General features: G+C 45.9%; 1 protein-coding gene and 1 non-coding gene across 2 annotated transcripts; both read right to left on the bottom strand.

The window, feature by feature from the left end:
- Positions 1–1,780: 1,780 nt before the first annotated feature.
- On the bottom strand, positions 1,781–1,851 carry TRNAE-UUC (transfer RNA glutamic acid (anticodon UUC)). Its single transcript has one exon. It is a non-coding gene; the product is annotated as a tRNA-Glu (tRNA).
- Positions 1,852–3,076: 1,225 nt separating this feature from the next.
- On the bottom strand, positions 3,077–10,609 carry RTP3 (receptor transporter protein 3). Its single transcript, XM_012554625.2, has 4 exons — positions 10,434–10,609; positions 7,775–8,106; positions 7,317–7,381; positions 3,077–3,106 (listed from the first exon to the last, which is right to left on the bottom strand). Exons 1-4 carry the CDS (start codon positions 10,586–10,588, stop codon positions 3,077–3,079), a joined length of 582 nt encoding a protein of 193 aa, XP_012410079.1. The 5' UTR covers positions 10,589–10,609.
- Between the last annotated feature and the right edge of the window lie 4,484 nt (positions 10,610–15,093).

Here is a 15,093-nt window from a genome sequence, read left to right as displayed (position 1 = left end):
AAACTGCAGAGAAGAGGCCCCAGATTCTGCAATCTGGTTTCCCTCAAGCCATTGGCTGATTCTTAACCGGTGCACGCACAAGGTAACGTCTCAAGAAAAAAACAAAAACAAAAACAGCAGCTGGGAGGCTAAAGGCCTGAGCAGAAATTTGAAGTCAGAAACTGATGTGAAAGCCCAGCCAAGGTGGAGGGGCTTGGTAAACACCCCTGGCTTCTGGGTGGGACACAAAAAGCCCACCTCAGGATTAAGGGCCACGGTCTATGACTAAGGATCGCACCCCAGGAGTATGGACTGTGACCTAGGAGTAACAGTGAGAGTGAAATAGACCAGGTCCTGTTGTCCTTCTCGTTAGCTGCTGTCAAGTTGGCCCTGGACTCCTGGGGACTCCACACACAACAGACTGAAATGCTGCCAGATCCTGGCCATTTCCATGATCGGTTTGGGATTGAACTGTTATGATCCGTAGGGTTTTCATTGGCTGATTTTCAGAAGTAGATATCCAGGGCTTTCTTCTGAGTAAGAGCACCCCGGATTAACTTAGGGCTGCCAACATGAGATGGTGGCTATTGTAAGGTCTGAGGCTGAAACTCCATTTAAAATCAAAAGTAACTTCTGCATCGAGAATGCAATCTGTCATTTCTGTAACTCTCCTTGTATAACCTGAGAAAATTACTTGGTAAACAATTTTAGAGAAGAATGTGATTTTGTTTGCTTAAAGATTTTGCTTGCTTAAGAATACACCCTGCTCAGGAAACAGAACCCAAAACAATTTTCAGGACAGGTGCTTCATGGATTGAATTGTGTTCCCAAAAAATATCTATCGACTTGGTTAGGTCATGATTGCCAGTATTGTGTGGTTGTCTACCATTTTGTCATCGGATGTGATCTCCCTATGTGTTGTAAATTCTATCACTATGATGTAATAAGATGGATTATTGGCAGCTATACTGATGAGATCTACAAGATTAGATAGTGTCTTAAGTCAATCTCTTTTGAGATGTAAAAGAGAGAAGTGAGCAGAGAGATAGAGGGACCTCATACCACAAAGAAAGCAGTGCCGGGAGCAGAGTGCATCCTTTGGACTTGAGGTTCCTGTGCTGAGATGCTCCCTGACCGAGGGAAGACTGATGACAAGGACCTTCCTTCACAGATGACAAGAGAGAAAGCCTTCCCCTGGAACTGGCTGAATTCAGACTTCTCTTCTACTGGACTGTGAGAGAACAAACTTCTCTTTGTTAAAGCCATCCACTTCTCTTATAGCAGCACTAGATGACTAAGACAGATGCTTACGCAAGATAAACCTTAGAATTACACATGTCCTCCCTGCAGTCACACAAGGAGGGTCTCATGATCGTTTCAAGGCCAAGTGTCCCCGATTTAATGATTACTTTGTAACTTTTAAAAACAGTTTTAGAAACCTACGTAATCTCCTACCAATCAGATGTACCCATACCCAGTTTTGTAACCATTACTTAAATGTCAACCAGTCACTGAATTTTTACTGAAGTTCCTTGTATTTTCTTATAAAAACTCCCTGAAATGTCTCCTCCTTGGATCACTTAGTTCATAATCCTCTGGACCTTGTGATTCCCAATTTTCAAATTGCCTTGTCTCTCAATAAAAGCTCTTTACTTCCAATTTCAACCAAACTCTGCTGTTTTTGCTTAGGACACTTCACAGTCTGTCTTAGTCTGGAAGCTCTGCTGAAACCTATTCAGCATCAGAGCAACACTCAAGCCTCCACTGACAGATGGGTGGTGGCTGTGCATGAGGTGTGAGGTGCATTGGCCGGGAATCAAACCCAGGTCTCCTGCGTGAAAGGTGAGAATTCTACCACTGAACCACCAATGCCTCAGACTAGATTCTAACAACAGCTAAAACCAAGCTTCCACAGGATTCTTCTTGACACACAAATCATCCAGCCTTCTGTACTCATTCCTCTGCAAGGACAGAGACTCTGTCCTGCAGGGGGCAGCCTCGGCCCTGGAAGACCTCTCTCAGCACCTAGACACTCCACCACCTGGCCCTGGTTCTTGCCCCCACTGCCCTGCAAAGCTATTCCTGTGCAGATTTCCTGCTGTTATAGTGGTGATATCTGGTAGGACAAGTCCTCACTCACTATAAATTTTTCATAACCTGTTTATCAGTTCTTGGTCATTTATTCTTTCATGTAAGTTGAAAAACATACATTCTTTTGTTTTTAGTTTCTGAAACAGTGTGTCTTTTACCATCAGATGAACTAAGCTCAAACATTAATACAAATGAAGAGGGAAAAGACAAATGAATAAAGTGGGAAACACTGTTTTTCACTTTGAAGACATTCACACCAAATGGCGTGCAGAGAGCCCACTTTTCAGCGCAGATGTGACACGTTTGTTCCTTCACACATTCCTTCATGTGTCTCAGCACATACTGTAAAAATGGTGTGGGGGCAGTGTCTGACCTCCTCCAACTTCACAAAGGGGAAGGAGAACGAAGATCAACAGTGAAAGGCTGACTCCCAGGAGGTGGAGGCCAGGCAAGCCTCCTCTCTGCACTATCTTTGCCAATTCTGACACCAACCTTCCCTCCCATGGCACTCTCTACTTTTCTGCTGGGTTCAATAATTCATTGCAATGGCCACACAGAACTCATAGACCATACTCACTATTATGGAGTTTATTAGAGAAGTATCAGGTTACATTTCAGGCTCAGGAACACTCAAGGATACAGTTCTTCCATCAGCACAGCCTCTTCCCAGCCGTGCTTGCAGGCAGACCTCTCCCTGGCCCTAGGCCTCTGTCCAAAGGCACTCAGCTTTCTCTCTCCATGGGCTGTGAAGCCTACCATGCCGTCTCCTGCTGCTGGTCTCTCCTTCCAGGCTCTCTTTCCTTGGTGGTGGTGGGCTCTTCTCTTTCCCACATCTGGGGTGGCTCACCTCAAGCCCAGCAGAATGGCAAAACTGACCAATCCCTTTGGTGGGCCACGATTACCATATCTGCACATTCCCACCCAATCACTTGGGTGGAAGTTACAAGACCATGGATAGAAAGGCCACATAAAAGTGATTCATCACACTGCACACGCAGACTGTCTCTCAGTGCATGCTGACAGCCCAGGACTCTTCCTAAGGTTAGAAGCAGGGGCGGGGTGAGTGGGAAATGGATTCTGCCCTCAGACACTCATTGTTATGGGTTGAGTTGTGTCTCCTCAAAATATATTCAACTCCTAATCCCTCATACCTGTGAATGTGATCTTGTTAAGAAATAAGGTCTTGGGAGATGTTATCAGTTAATAGGAGGCCATACTGGAGTAGGTGGGTCCTAGTCCAATATGAGTGCTGTCGTTATAGAAGAAGAGAGAGAGATAAACACAGGGAAGATGGCTATGTGAATATGGCGGCAGTGATTTGGAGCGATGCATCTACAAGCCAAGGGATGCCAAGGACCATAGGCTGTCACCAGAAGCTAGAAGAGAGACATGGAACAGATTCTCCCTCCAATCCTCAGAAGGCATCGATATGGCCAATACCCTGATTTTGGATTACTAGCCTCCAGAAATGTGAGACAATAAATTTCTGTTCTTATAAGCCACCGGATTGGTGGTACTTTGTTACAACTGTCCTGGGAAGTGAATGGACTCAGGGTTGGCTGGGGAAGTCAGAGGGGTCAGAGTAGTAGAACTAGATGGACTATAACCGTCAGTTGCCATTGAGTTGATTCCAACTCACGGAGATCCCATGTGTGTCAGAGTAGAACTGTGTTCCATACGGTTTTCAGTGGCTGATTTTTTCATCAGGACTCAAACTTCCAACCTTCCAGTTAGCAGCTGAGCTTGTTAACCATTTGCACCACCCCGAGACTCCCTAGATAGAATGTGACAGGTGCTAAACAGAAGAACAACCAACAGTAGAGGAAAGACATTCTCACCAGAATGATGAAAACAAACAGCCCAGAGTCACTGGCACTGAAGTAGGGGCTTGAAAGATAGATACAATGTCATAAGCAGCTAAGAAAGAGCAGAGGGAATTTGGGAGTAAAAGTCTAGTAGTTGGAGAGCAAAACTGTTTCAGAATCCATCCACAGACTTCCACCTCTGGTCCTTTAGAAAAAGGGTATCCCAGGGGGTTTGATTGTACAGCCCTATCAATAAAAAACATTAAGCATGCGCTCCAAATGTGTGAATATACTTATTTATTTATTTGTTATATAACTATAAACAATTCTACTAATATGTTTATTATAAAAAATGCTACAGTAAATTCTAAAGAAAATAATGAAAGAAAAAAAATTAAATGGAATTTTAAAGAGATCTCCTCTACCTTAGTGGGTGGTCCTGCCTCATCCCTCAGATGCTGCCCCCTGCTGTGGAGACCACCGATTTAGAACCCAAGTTTCAGCCTGATGCTTTTGACGGCAAATGCCCCCACAGACTGATGTCAGAGGGTCTGTGCAAAATTCCCTGCGAAAAGGGCCCCCAGGTTTCATAAAAAATTTTTTTAAAATTGTGCTTTAGGTGAAAGTTTACAGAGTACATTAGTTTCTCATTTCAAAAATTTATACACAAATTGTTTGGTGACATTGGTTGCAGTCCCCGCAGCATGGCAGCACTTTTCCCCTTTCCGCTCCAGTTTCCGTGTTTCTATTTTGTCCAGTTTTCCGGTCCCTTCCTGCCTTTTGACTTTGCTTCTGGGCAGGTGTTGTCCATTTGATCTCATAAAGTTGATTGATCTACGAAATACGTTCTTCAGGTGTGTTATTGTTTGTTTTATAGGCCTGTCTACTCTTCAAATGAAAGGTGAACTTTACGAGTGGCTTCAGTTTTGAGTTAGAAGGGTGTCCAGGGGCCATAGTCTCAGGAGTTCCTCCACTCTCTGTTAGACTAGTAAGTCTGGTCTTTTTTGGGAATTTGAATTTTGACGTACATTTTTTTCTCACTCTGTCTGGGACCCTCTATTATGATCTCTGTCAGAGTGGTCGGTGGTGGTAGCTGGGCACCATCTAGTTCTTCTGGGCTCAGGCTGGTGGAGGCTGTGGTTCATATGGTTCATTAGTTCTTTGGACTAATATTTTCCTTGTGTTTTTGGTTTTCTTCATTCTCCTTTGCTCCAAACATGATGGGACCAATAGATGTATCTTAGATGGCTGCTGGCAAATTCTTAAGACCCCAGACACTACTCACCAAAGTAGGATGTAGAACATTTTCTTCATGAACTGTTATGCCAGTTGACCTAGATGTCCCTGAGACCATGGTCTTCAGTCCTCAGCCCCAGTAACTCAGTCCCTCAAGGTGTTTAGATGTGTCTAGTAAGCTTCTGTGACTGTGCTCCCTTTGTGCTCTATTATATATACAAATATACGTGCTGTACATACAAGTATGCATGTAAAAATATCCACAGCCCAACCTATATATGTATGTGGGTATACTCCTATATATCCTCTTTCTTCTATTCAGCATATGTATCTGCCTATGTACTTGCTTGTAAGTTATGACTTGTTTTTACTTGTAATAGGGTTGTATATGCTATAGTATTTACTGTGGTTGCCTTTTTTTTTTTTTTCTTTCTCTTTTCTTTTTTTGTGTTCCCCTAAGTGTCTTCCTTTGCCTTGGGCAAGTTGTGCTGACTTCCGCTGTATTGTGTATTGTCTTTCCCTTCCCTAAAGTTAACACTTGTCTACTAGCTAGTTAGTAACTTCCCTTCCCCACTCTTCCCCTCCCTCACAACCATCAAAGATTGCTTCTTTCTGTGTGTAAACCTTTTCTTTGGGTTTTTATAATAGTGGTCTCATACAATATTTGTCCTTTTGTGATTGACTTATTTCACTCAGCATGATGCTCTCCACATTCACCCATATTGTGAGATGTTTTGCAGATTCGTCATTGTTCTTTATTGCTGCATGGTGTTCCATTGTGTGCATGTACCATAATTTGTTTCTCCACCATCTGTTGATAGTCACTTAAGTTGTTTCCATCTTTTTGCTATTGTGAATACTGCTGCAATGAGCATGAGTATGCATATGTCTATTTGTGTGACAGCTCTTATTTCTCTAGGATATATTCCTAGGAGTGGGTTGCTGGATCATATGGTATTTCTATTTCTAGCTTTTTAAGGAAGCGTCATATTGTTTTCCATAGTGGTTGTACCATTTTACATTCCCACAAACCGTGTATCAGAGTTCCAATCTTCCCACAGCCTTGTCAGCATTTATTGTTGTCTGAATTTTTGATCAGTGTCATTCTTGCAGGGGTAAGATGGTATCTCATCATGGTTTTGATTTGCATTTCTCTAATGGCTAATGATCACAAGCATCTTTTCATGTATTTGTTGACCATCTGAATGTCCTCTTTGGTGAAGTGTCTGTTCATGTCCTTTGCCCATTTTGTGATTGGGTAGCTTGTCTTTTTATTGTTGAGTTGTTGAAGTTTTCTGTATATTTTAGAGGTTAAACCTTTATCAGATATGTCATTGCCAAAGATTTTTTCCCAGTCTGTAGGTTCTCTTTTTACTTTCTTGGTACAGTCTTCTGATGAGCCTAAATATTTAATTTTTAGGAGGTCCCAGCTATCTAGTTTATCTTCTGGAGTTTGTGCATTTTTATTTATGCTTGATATTCTATTTATGCCATAAATCAGGGCCCTCAGCATTGTCCCTATGTTTTCTTTCATGAACTTTATAGTTTTAGGTTTTACATTTAGGTCTTTGATCCATTTTGAGTTAGTTTTTGTGTATGGGGTGACGTGTAGATCCTGTTTCATTTTTCTGCAAATGGATATCCAGTTTTGCCAGCACCATTTGTTGAAGAGAGATTTTATAAACATTTAAAACTCAGTTCTCTAGAGAATGAATGAAATTGCAATTTTTTTTAATTGAGGAGAAATTTATATAACATAAAATTTCAACCATTTAAAAGCGAACAATTCAGTGGCATTTAGTACGGTCACAGAGTTGTGCAACCACCACCTTCACCTAGTTCCAAAACATTTTCATCACCTCCTAAGGAAATCCCGTGCAGATTAAGCAGTTGCTCCCCATTCCCCACTTCCTATAGTCCCAGGCAACCACCAATCTGCATTCTGTCTCTATTGATTTACCTATTCTGGATATTTCATATAATTGCAATCATACAATACACAATATACGGCCTTTTGTGTCTGGCCTCTTTCACTTAGCATACTGTGTTTGAGATTCATACAGTGGTTATTATAACAATCACCACCACAGCAATGAAAATGAAACAACAATACCAATTAATTAAAAACTTCCTATACATGGGATTCTGGCATGTGTAGGAATAGAAACCCTCCCTTAAGGGAGAGAAATGGACTCTCATCTCCACCTGGTAACTAGTGTTTGCTCTTGAGCTCCTAGAAGCAAGGAGATTCGTAACTTGTGGAGGCCCAGAAAACCAGGATGACCTGGATAATTCTTTTCCTTCCTGTAGTCCAGCTTCCCCTACCACTGTATCCTCTGAGGTGCCTCTGTTTGTGGGAGTAGGCATTTGTGTGGCTATCCTGTGCATAGGAGAAGGTATTGGTGGCATCTGTCGGATTGGAAATCTTGGAGCAGTTGATGGTCTTGAGATGTTGCAGGCTTTGGGAGCACTGGCAGCTTTGGGAGAGTTAGGGAGTTTGGGGTAAATTGTTGGCCCAAGAAACTTGTCCACTTTGGGGGGTGGTTGTGAGCAGGAGAGATTGATGGTTGTAGCAGTGATCTTGGGCTCCTTGGCATCCTTAGAAAGGACAGGGAGTGGTGGAGGCACTGGCGACTGTAGGCCGGGGTCTAGCCTACCCTGAGCACAAAACCCCTGCAGACATGCCTCACAGTTGTCACTGTCATGTGGTCCTTCGAGAGAGAAGTCCTTGATGGTAGGAATTTCCTCTACTGGCTTAAATCCTTCTCTGTAGCATTTCTTCAGAATTCGGAGCACTAGGTTGTTCAGGATCCTTGAGATGTTCTCTTGTGTGAACTGTGGAACCTCAAAGGGAGGCTGGGAGCACTTCTGACACCTCTGGGCAAAGACCCTCATCTTCACCTGGCCCTTGGACTCTTCCTTGCTCCAGTGCATGTGGAAGAAGACCTGAACTTGAGCTGAGGCCCAGCTGCGAGAGCAAGAGGAGCACTGAAACCTGTGGAGGCAGAAGACAAGATCCTCAGCAGGGCTCAATAGGGTCAGAAGTCCCAGCTGCTGCCAGAGGGAGGAAGGTGCTACAACAACACCGAGACATCACTTAATTAGGGTCATGGGTTAGTGGTGGAAGAAATTACTGAGCCCCTCATTCCTATCTCCATTCTGCCACCAATACACTAGATGACCCACAGGTGTCTACTATGAAAATAGCAAGTCACAAGCATGTCAGAGCTGGACAGATCCTGGACATCTCCTACAGCCAACACGGTCATTGTAGAGCTGAGGTCCATGCTGGGAACTCGGCATGTCTAGGACCCAGTGAGTGTGAAAGACAGAGACAGGGCTAGAACTCTGTCTCCTGACTCCAGACCAAGGCTGCTTCACATTTGGATTTAAATGGGTCAAACAAACTCTGCAAATGCCATGTCAGCCATTAAATCAGCTCCCTTGAACCCTGACCTGAAATCCACAAATGGATGCAAGTGGATGTGGGGAAGTTACAGACCCACAGATCAGGGAGAACGCTGAAAGGCCCAGGTCCCAGGAAAAAAGTAGTGCCTTGTCTTGGTTGCTCAGGGCCCCTGATTTTCCAGTATTACAGGGAGATCACAGCGTCCAGCTTTCTCTCCTTTTGCTCCCCTCCAACCCAGCTCCTTTGCTCAAGGTTGCCTTGGAAACTTCTCATTCTGAGTGCTCCTGGCCTCAGCAGGGAAGGCAACAATACTCTGAGCTAACAGATTCGAACAAATATCCGTAAGGACAGGTAGAGAAAGGAGAAGAAGGCAGGGGAACACATGGCTGCATCCAGAAGAGGCATTGTGGGAAAGGCAGGCTTTTGCATTACAACAGAGAGTTTACCGCTGACCAAATTATCCATGTACTCCCTCACACGTTCCAGCCCCTTGCAGTTAGGTTAGGACCGTGTGACTAGCTGGCCAATGGGACATGGGCAGAAATGATGTATGCTACTTCCAGTTCTGGCCACAGAAACCTTTGTAAGACCCTCCAGCTCTCTCTTCATAGGTGCCCTTGGAAGCCATGTGTTAGGTTAAACCACTCATATTCCCCAGTTTGTTACCACAGCCTAACCTAGCCTTGCCAAGCTTAGTACAGGGACACCCCGGAGTCTGGGATGGTGAACCAGAGGGAGCTGGGGAGAATGAGTTAGTCAATATTGTTTCACTCCTATATCTTGATTCTAGCACCACCTTACAGGGAGAATGTAAGAATGAAATGGGAAGACGCCAAGAAGTCGTGACGGCTGTAGTACAATCTTGCTGGAGGTGCTTAGAGGGTCGGCAGTGGACAGGGGCCTGGGCCTTGTTCTCCTGTGGGTCAGTTCACTGCCCTTCCCTGGGTCATGCTGCTCTGCTCCTGGTCCAGCCCAGAGATCAAAGTTCTCACAGATAAAGTGGAATGAGTCTTTGCTCAGATGCTCCTGATGCCAGCTCCTGGCCTGGTGTACCCATTGCTCAGCCCTTCTCCTGGGGAGGGGGCAGCGGGCAGGCCGGGAGCACCTGCCCCGGGTCCTGGGGTACGTCCCAGGACTCCCGCTCTGTGTGCAACAGAGTTAAACTTTGGATAACCTCTTAGAGTCCTTCTGTTTTAAGAAGTTTCCATTGCTCAGTGTAGTGAAGGGAAAGATTGCTGTGTGTTGTTTTGCTCAGCATTCCCCTGCTCCCCTGACCTGTCCCTGGAGGGGGTGTCTGGAGTGCTTGGTATGGGGGTCCTCTCCCTCATGGGCTCCATGGTGGGCCTGTGGGTCTCCCAAAGCTGGGAGCATTGTCCCAAGCCTTGTCCACTCGGCACTTCTGAGGTTGAGTGAAATATCCGCCATTCCTCCCCTTCTCTTTTCCTCGCTGCTCCCCGCCCCCACTCCTCACAGCCTGATTTCTCTGTATTCAGGCACTTGTCCACACCTGAGCCCCTGCCTGCTAGAGTTTTGGAGTTCATTGTAACAGGAAACAAAACAAAATTTTATTGAAGCTAAAACTTCTTGAACAATGGGCACCGTACTTCCTATAATCTTTAATTTATAAGTATAGAATGCAGTAAAAAAAGTAACGAGTATATCAAAATCAAAACCAAACCAGTTGCCATTGAGCCTGTTCTGAGGCATGGCAACCCCATGCGTGTTGGAGTAGAACTGTGTTCCACAGTGTTTTCAATGGCTGATTTTTCAGAAGTAGATTGCCAGGCCTTTCTTCCAATGCACCAGCTGGAACCACCAACCTTTGGTTAGCACCTGAGTGCATTAAACAAGTATACAGGTAAGAAATAAGCAAGAATTTCCTGGGATCCAGCCCAATTACATTCCCCACTCGCCTGGCAAAGGTCCACTGCTGGTATTGTGCCCGCCCTGGCTTCAGGACGTTGGGAAGAAGGCCCTTGTCTAGTGTCAGGGTCCAAGTGTGCCACGGCTTCACCTCCTGCATTAACTCCTGGAACACTTGCTTCCACACCTCCACGTCCTCAACCATCTCTGCACTCTGGTGTGCCTTGGTGGGCCAGGGTCTCCCAGGCCCTGACGGGTTCGCAGCAGGAGACGAGGTCCCCACTTCAGAGGGCCAGGGCTCAAACCTGCACTCCCTCTGTGCGCCAGAATCAGCCTGTGGACCAGGTCTTTGCCCTGATGACAGAGGTCAGTTCCAAGTTTGGAGAACAGCACTAGGCTCCACAAGGAGTTTCGAAAGACATGGAATGCATGATTTCATCCATCAAAACATTCCCAGAAAAGCCGGTAATAGGGAACCCAAGGCCGAGAAGGGAGAGTGTTGACAGGTCATGGGGTTGTTAACCAATGTCATAAAACAATATGTGTACTAACTGTTTAATGAGAAACTAAAGTACAACTAAAGTACAGTTTAAAAAAAAACAAAAAACCATTCCTGGATGAGGGCTCTGACTTATCAGGAGGGGTGGGTTTCAGTCTGCTGTGTTTATTTATCTTCAGCCTGGAGCACAGCCTTTTCCGCCCAAGCCCCTGCAAATGGTGGGGGAGGCTGCAGCTGCCTTTTCTAGTTTTAACCTTTGAAAATCCCTGTCCACTGGGCTGCTGTGCTCATGATACTGTGCTCATGATGGGGGAGGAGAGACACAGAGAGGAAGGGCACGTCCAGGGTAAGGCTTACCCGGGGTCCTGCCTCCTGCCTGCTGCTTTTCCTTCCCAGCCCAGGCCCTGCTCTCTGTGTGACCGTATTCCACAGACTCTGTGCTGCCGAAGCCCGTGACTGTCAGTGGTGTGGAAATAGGCAAAAACACCCAAAGAAGGACCAACAAAGGCTATTTATTCAGGACTTGCGATAGCAAGGGAGTCAGCCCCCTTCACTTTGTTTGTAGTGAGAAGAGGGAAGGGTTCAGGTGTGCCCTGATTGGAGACTATTGGCCTGGGGAAGCTGGAGGTGGGCTGCCTAGAAGTGGGGCGCCCTATGTGATTGGTTACCCATCCCACACGTTGCCATTGAGTCGATTCCAACTCATAGCAACCCTGTAGGACAAAGTAGAGCTGTCCCATAGGGTTTCCAAGGCTGTAATCTTTATGGAAGCAGGCTGCCACATCTTTCTACCATGGAGCAGCTGGTGGATTCAAACCACCGACCTTTCAGTTAGCAGCTGAGTGCTTAACCACTGCGCCACTTGGGTTCCTTATATGATTGCTTGGGGGACATATTTGGCTTTCTCTGGTAGGTCCTAAGTTGGAAGCGGGGACAAAAATCAAGGAAGCTGTCAGTTATTAATCAAGCCCAGGCTATTTTGGGCCCTTTGTTACAGAGATCGTTGTTTGGCTTCCCGGACTGGATGTTCCAGAGAGCGGTTTGATATCTGGGATAGATGCCGCAGATAGTGGGTTGAAGTTCTAGTTTTGCATGGTCTGGCCATTGCCTGTTCATTTAGTCTCTCATGAGAGAACGGAGATCCCAAACCCAATCTTCCAACCATGAGACCCAAAGCTGATCTAGTCAGTGTGTTCCTGGGAGACGAGGCTACAAGGTCCCCCTGTGGGTGAGAGGCCACTGGCTACTGGCGAACCCGGAGCCACGGCCCTCCTGAGCAGCGCTCCAGCCTCTCCTACTTCCCCCAGGAGAGACTTGAGAAGGAACAAGAGAGGAGCCGGGGGTGAGCTATGGGGCAAAGTACTGAAGAGGGCCACACCCCAGGGCCTGTGGATGGGATTCTCGGGGTCTGCATCACAAGGGCCTGGCCACAGACTCCTTGATTCCCTCCTGAGAGGAAAGCCTCGCCCTCAGCGGGTCCTTCTCTGGCCTGCCCAGGGCATCGTGAGGAGGCTCTGAGAGTCTCCAGGGGCTCCTCTGTGCTCCAGCCCTGCCTCAGTCCTGGCCCCTGGCCCCCTTCCGCTTCTGCCCTAACTACTCTCCACACTGCAGCCAGCAGGTCTCCCCAGTGGTGGAAATCTTCACCTCACAGTACTTCTGAGCATGGCTTCCGTCTCCTCTCGGTCCAGCCCCTCCCTTCCGGCCAGCGTCAGCCCTGCCATGCACATCTTCCCCCAAGTCCATAGCAGCTCTGTACCCTGAACCTCTTCCCCATGCCATCCTCTGAGCATTCTTCTCCTCCCGAGCCCTGTGCCTTAGTACCCATGTCCGCTCCTCCCAGGACACCAGCTTTCCCTCCCTCACATGGCCCCTGCTCACCCTTCGGATTCCAAGTGCATGTCCTGTATCCCACCCCCACCCTGATTACTCCTGTAATCAGCCTTCTAACTGCTGTGGGAGAAAGAAATCTCAGCAAGCATCCTCTCTCCCTCCAAGCCAAAAAAAAAAAAAACCCCAAACCAATCATCCTTGAGTTGATCCAACTTATGGTGACTCCACGTGTATCAGAGCAGAACTGTGCTCTATGGAATTCTCAATGCTGATTTTTCGGAAGTAGATTGCCAGGCCTTTCTTCCAAGGCACCTCTGGGTGCACTCAGGCCTTCACTCTTTCAGTGAGCAGAAGAGCAAGTTAACTGTTCGCACCAGCCAGGGCTCCCTCACTCCCCTACAGCTGAACGAATGTAAACATTCTGTGCGTGGAGCTAGTTCAGGGAGTGGGGAACAGGGAAGGCGCAAACAAAGAACCCGTCTGACTTTCCCATCTGGTGTGAAATCTTGTGTGAGAATGTTAAACCCCATTCTGTTTCACAAAACCACCCTCGACAGTGTTTGTGCAGGAAAATGTTTTTTTTCTTTTTTAATAATATTTTATTACGTTTTTGGTAAAGGTTTACACAGCAAATTAGGTTCCCATTTAACAATTACTACACACATTGTCCAGAGACATTGGTTACATTTTTCACAATGTGTTAACATTCTTAACAATTCCTTTCTGGATGTTTCGCTTCCAGTGATCTGGTTTCCCGGCCCCTTACTTTGCTTTAGAATGATCGTTGACCATTTGGTCTTATATCCCATTGCCGTTGAGTCGATTCTGACTTATAGTAAACCTATAGAACAGACTATAAAGATGATTTTTTAAAGGTGCGCAGTACTCGCTGGTAATATTCTTTGTTCTATGAGTCAATCTGTTGTTTAGCTAAAAGGTTATTATTTACTACCCGGGGGATGGTTTTGGGTCAAAGGTTGTGAAGTATCTCAGGGGGATAGTCTAGGGGACTCCTTTTGTCTCTATGTGTCCAATAAGTCTGGACTTTTTAAAAACTGAGCTCTGTTCCACATTATTTCTCCCCTTATATCAGGATCCATCTATTGTGGTCCTGATTAGAATGGTCGGTGGTGGTAGCTGGGCACCATCTAGTTCTGGTCTCAGGGTAGATGAGGCTGTGGTTCATGTAGATTATTAGTCCTGTAGACTAGTTTCTTCTTTCAGTCTTTGGTTTCTTTCTTTCTCTTTTGCTCCAGACGAGATGAGACCGATAATTGTAGCTTAGATAGCTGCTTGCAAGCTTTTAAGACTACAGACGCTGCTTAGCAAACTAGGATGTAGAACTTAAACTTTGCGAACTATATTATGCCAATTGACTGAGTTGTCCCATGAGACTCTGGTTCTAGGGCTTCAAACCCAGAAAATCAATCCCACGAGGTGTTTGTTTATGTCTAAGAAGTATCCGTCACTGTGCCCCAACGTGCTTTATTATATATATGAATATACATGCATGTTGTGCAGGGAAATCTTGAAAGATGCCCAGATGGCTGCATGTTTCTGTCTCCGATAGAAGTTACTCTTGCTCTGGTAAGAATATTCTAATGGAGAAAACTTGGCATTCTTAAATGGCATAAATACTTGAAAACAAGTATTTAAGAGTGGGAGAAATTTTGTCACATTTAAATAAACATAGGCTAAATGTCTCCCCCTAACTATCAAAAATGTGTTATTTACTCGATTTTCCAGAGAATTCTGCATCTCAGGGACGGCCCTCATCTGAGTCTTGTTGGTAAGATCTCCATAATTAGTTCACATAGGTTAAAGCTGTTACTCACAGGTAACAGCAATTCAAGAATGTATTCCCTTTTGTCCTTCCAGTGATTTGCCCCCTCTCTCATCTTTTTATAGAGAGAGCTACTCTCACCTCCATTACGCAGATTTTGTCTAGAAAGTTGCTGACCGCTAGTGGAGAAGGGCTTGGAGAGCGTCCCCAGGCCCTCTGCTATTCTCAGCCTTGCATCCCTGTGGTCTCTGTCTCCGAGCTCAAAGTCCACAGATACACTCTTCAACCAGCCAGACTCCTAAGACAGTGGTTAGGAACTGCCGGAAGGGCTCAGGTGTCCCCCTCACTTTGGCTAGAATGGATAGAATCCACAGAGAATTGTAAATCTAGCCATTTTCAGACTACAATATCTTTTCATTCCAGTGTCCCTTGGCGAATGTATTCCAGGAAGTCCACTCCATCCCATCTCAGTGCTTTTCAAGTCCTGTGTCAAAGGTGGTCTGGCCTCTTCTGGAGGTCCCTGTTATCCCCTTCCCCTGCAGTGCTCCTGGGCCTCTCCCCCAAGAGCTGAGGGTCTGCAGTCTGCATCAACCCCACT

This window comes from Trichechus manatus, unplaced genomic scaffold (assembly GCF_000243295.1).
Source record: "Trichechus manatus latirostris isolate Lorelei unplaced genomic scaffold, TriManLat1.0 scaffold00001, whole genome shotgun sequence".
Lineage (NCBI taxonomy): Eukaryota > Metazoa > Chordata > Mammalia > Sirenia > Trichechidae > Trichechus > Trichechus manatus.
Note: the sequence above shows the minus strand (reverse complement) of the source record. Positions and strands in the feature narration are given on the sequence as shown.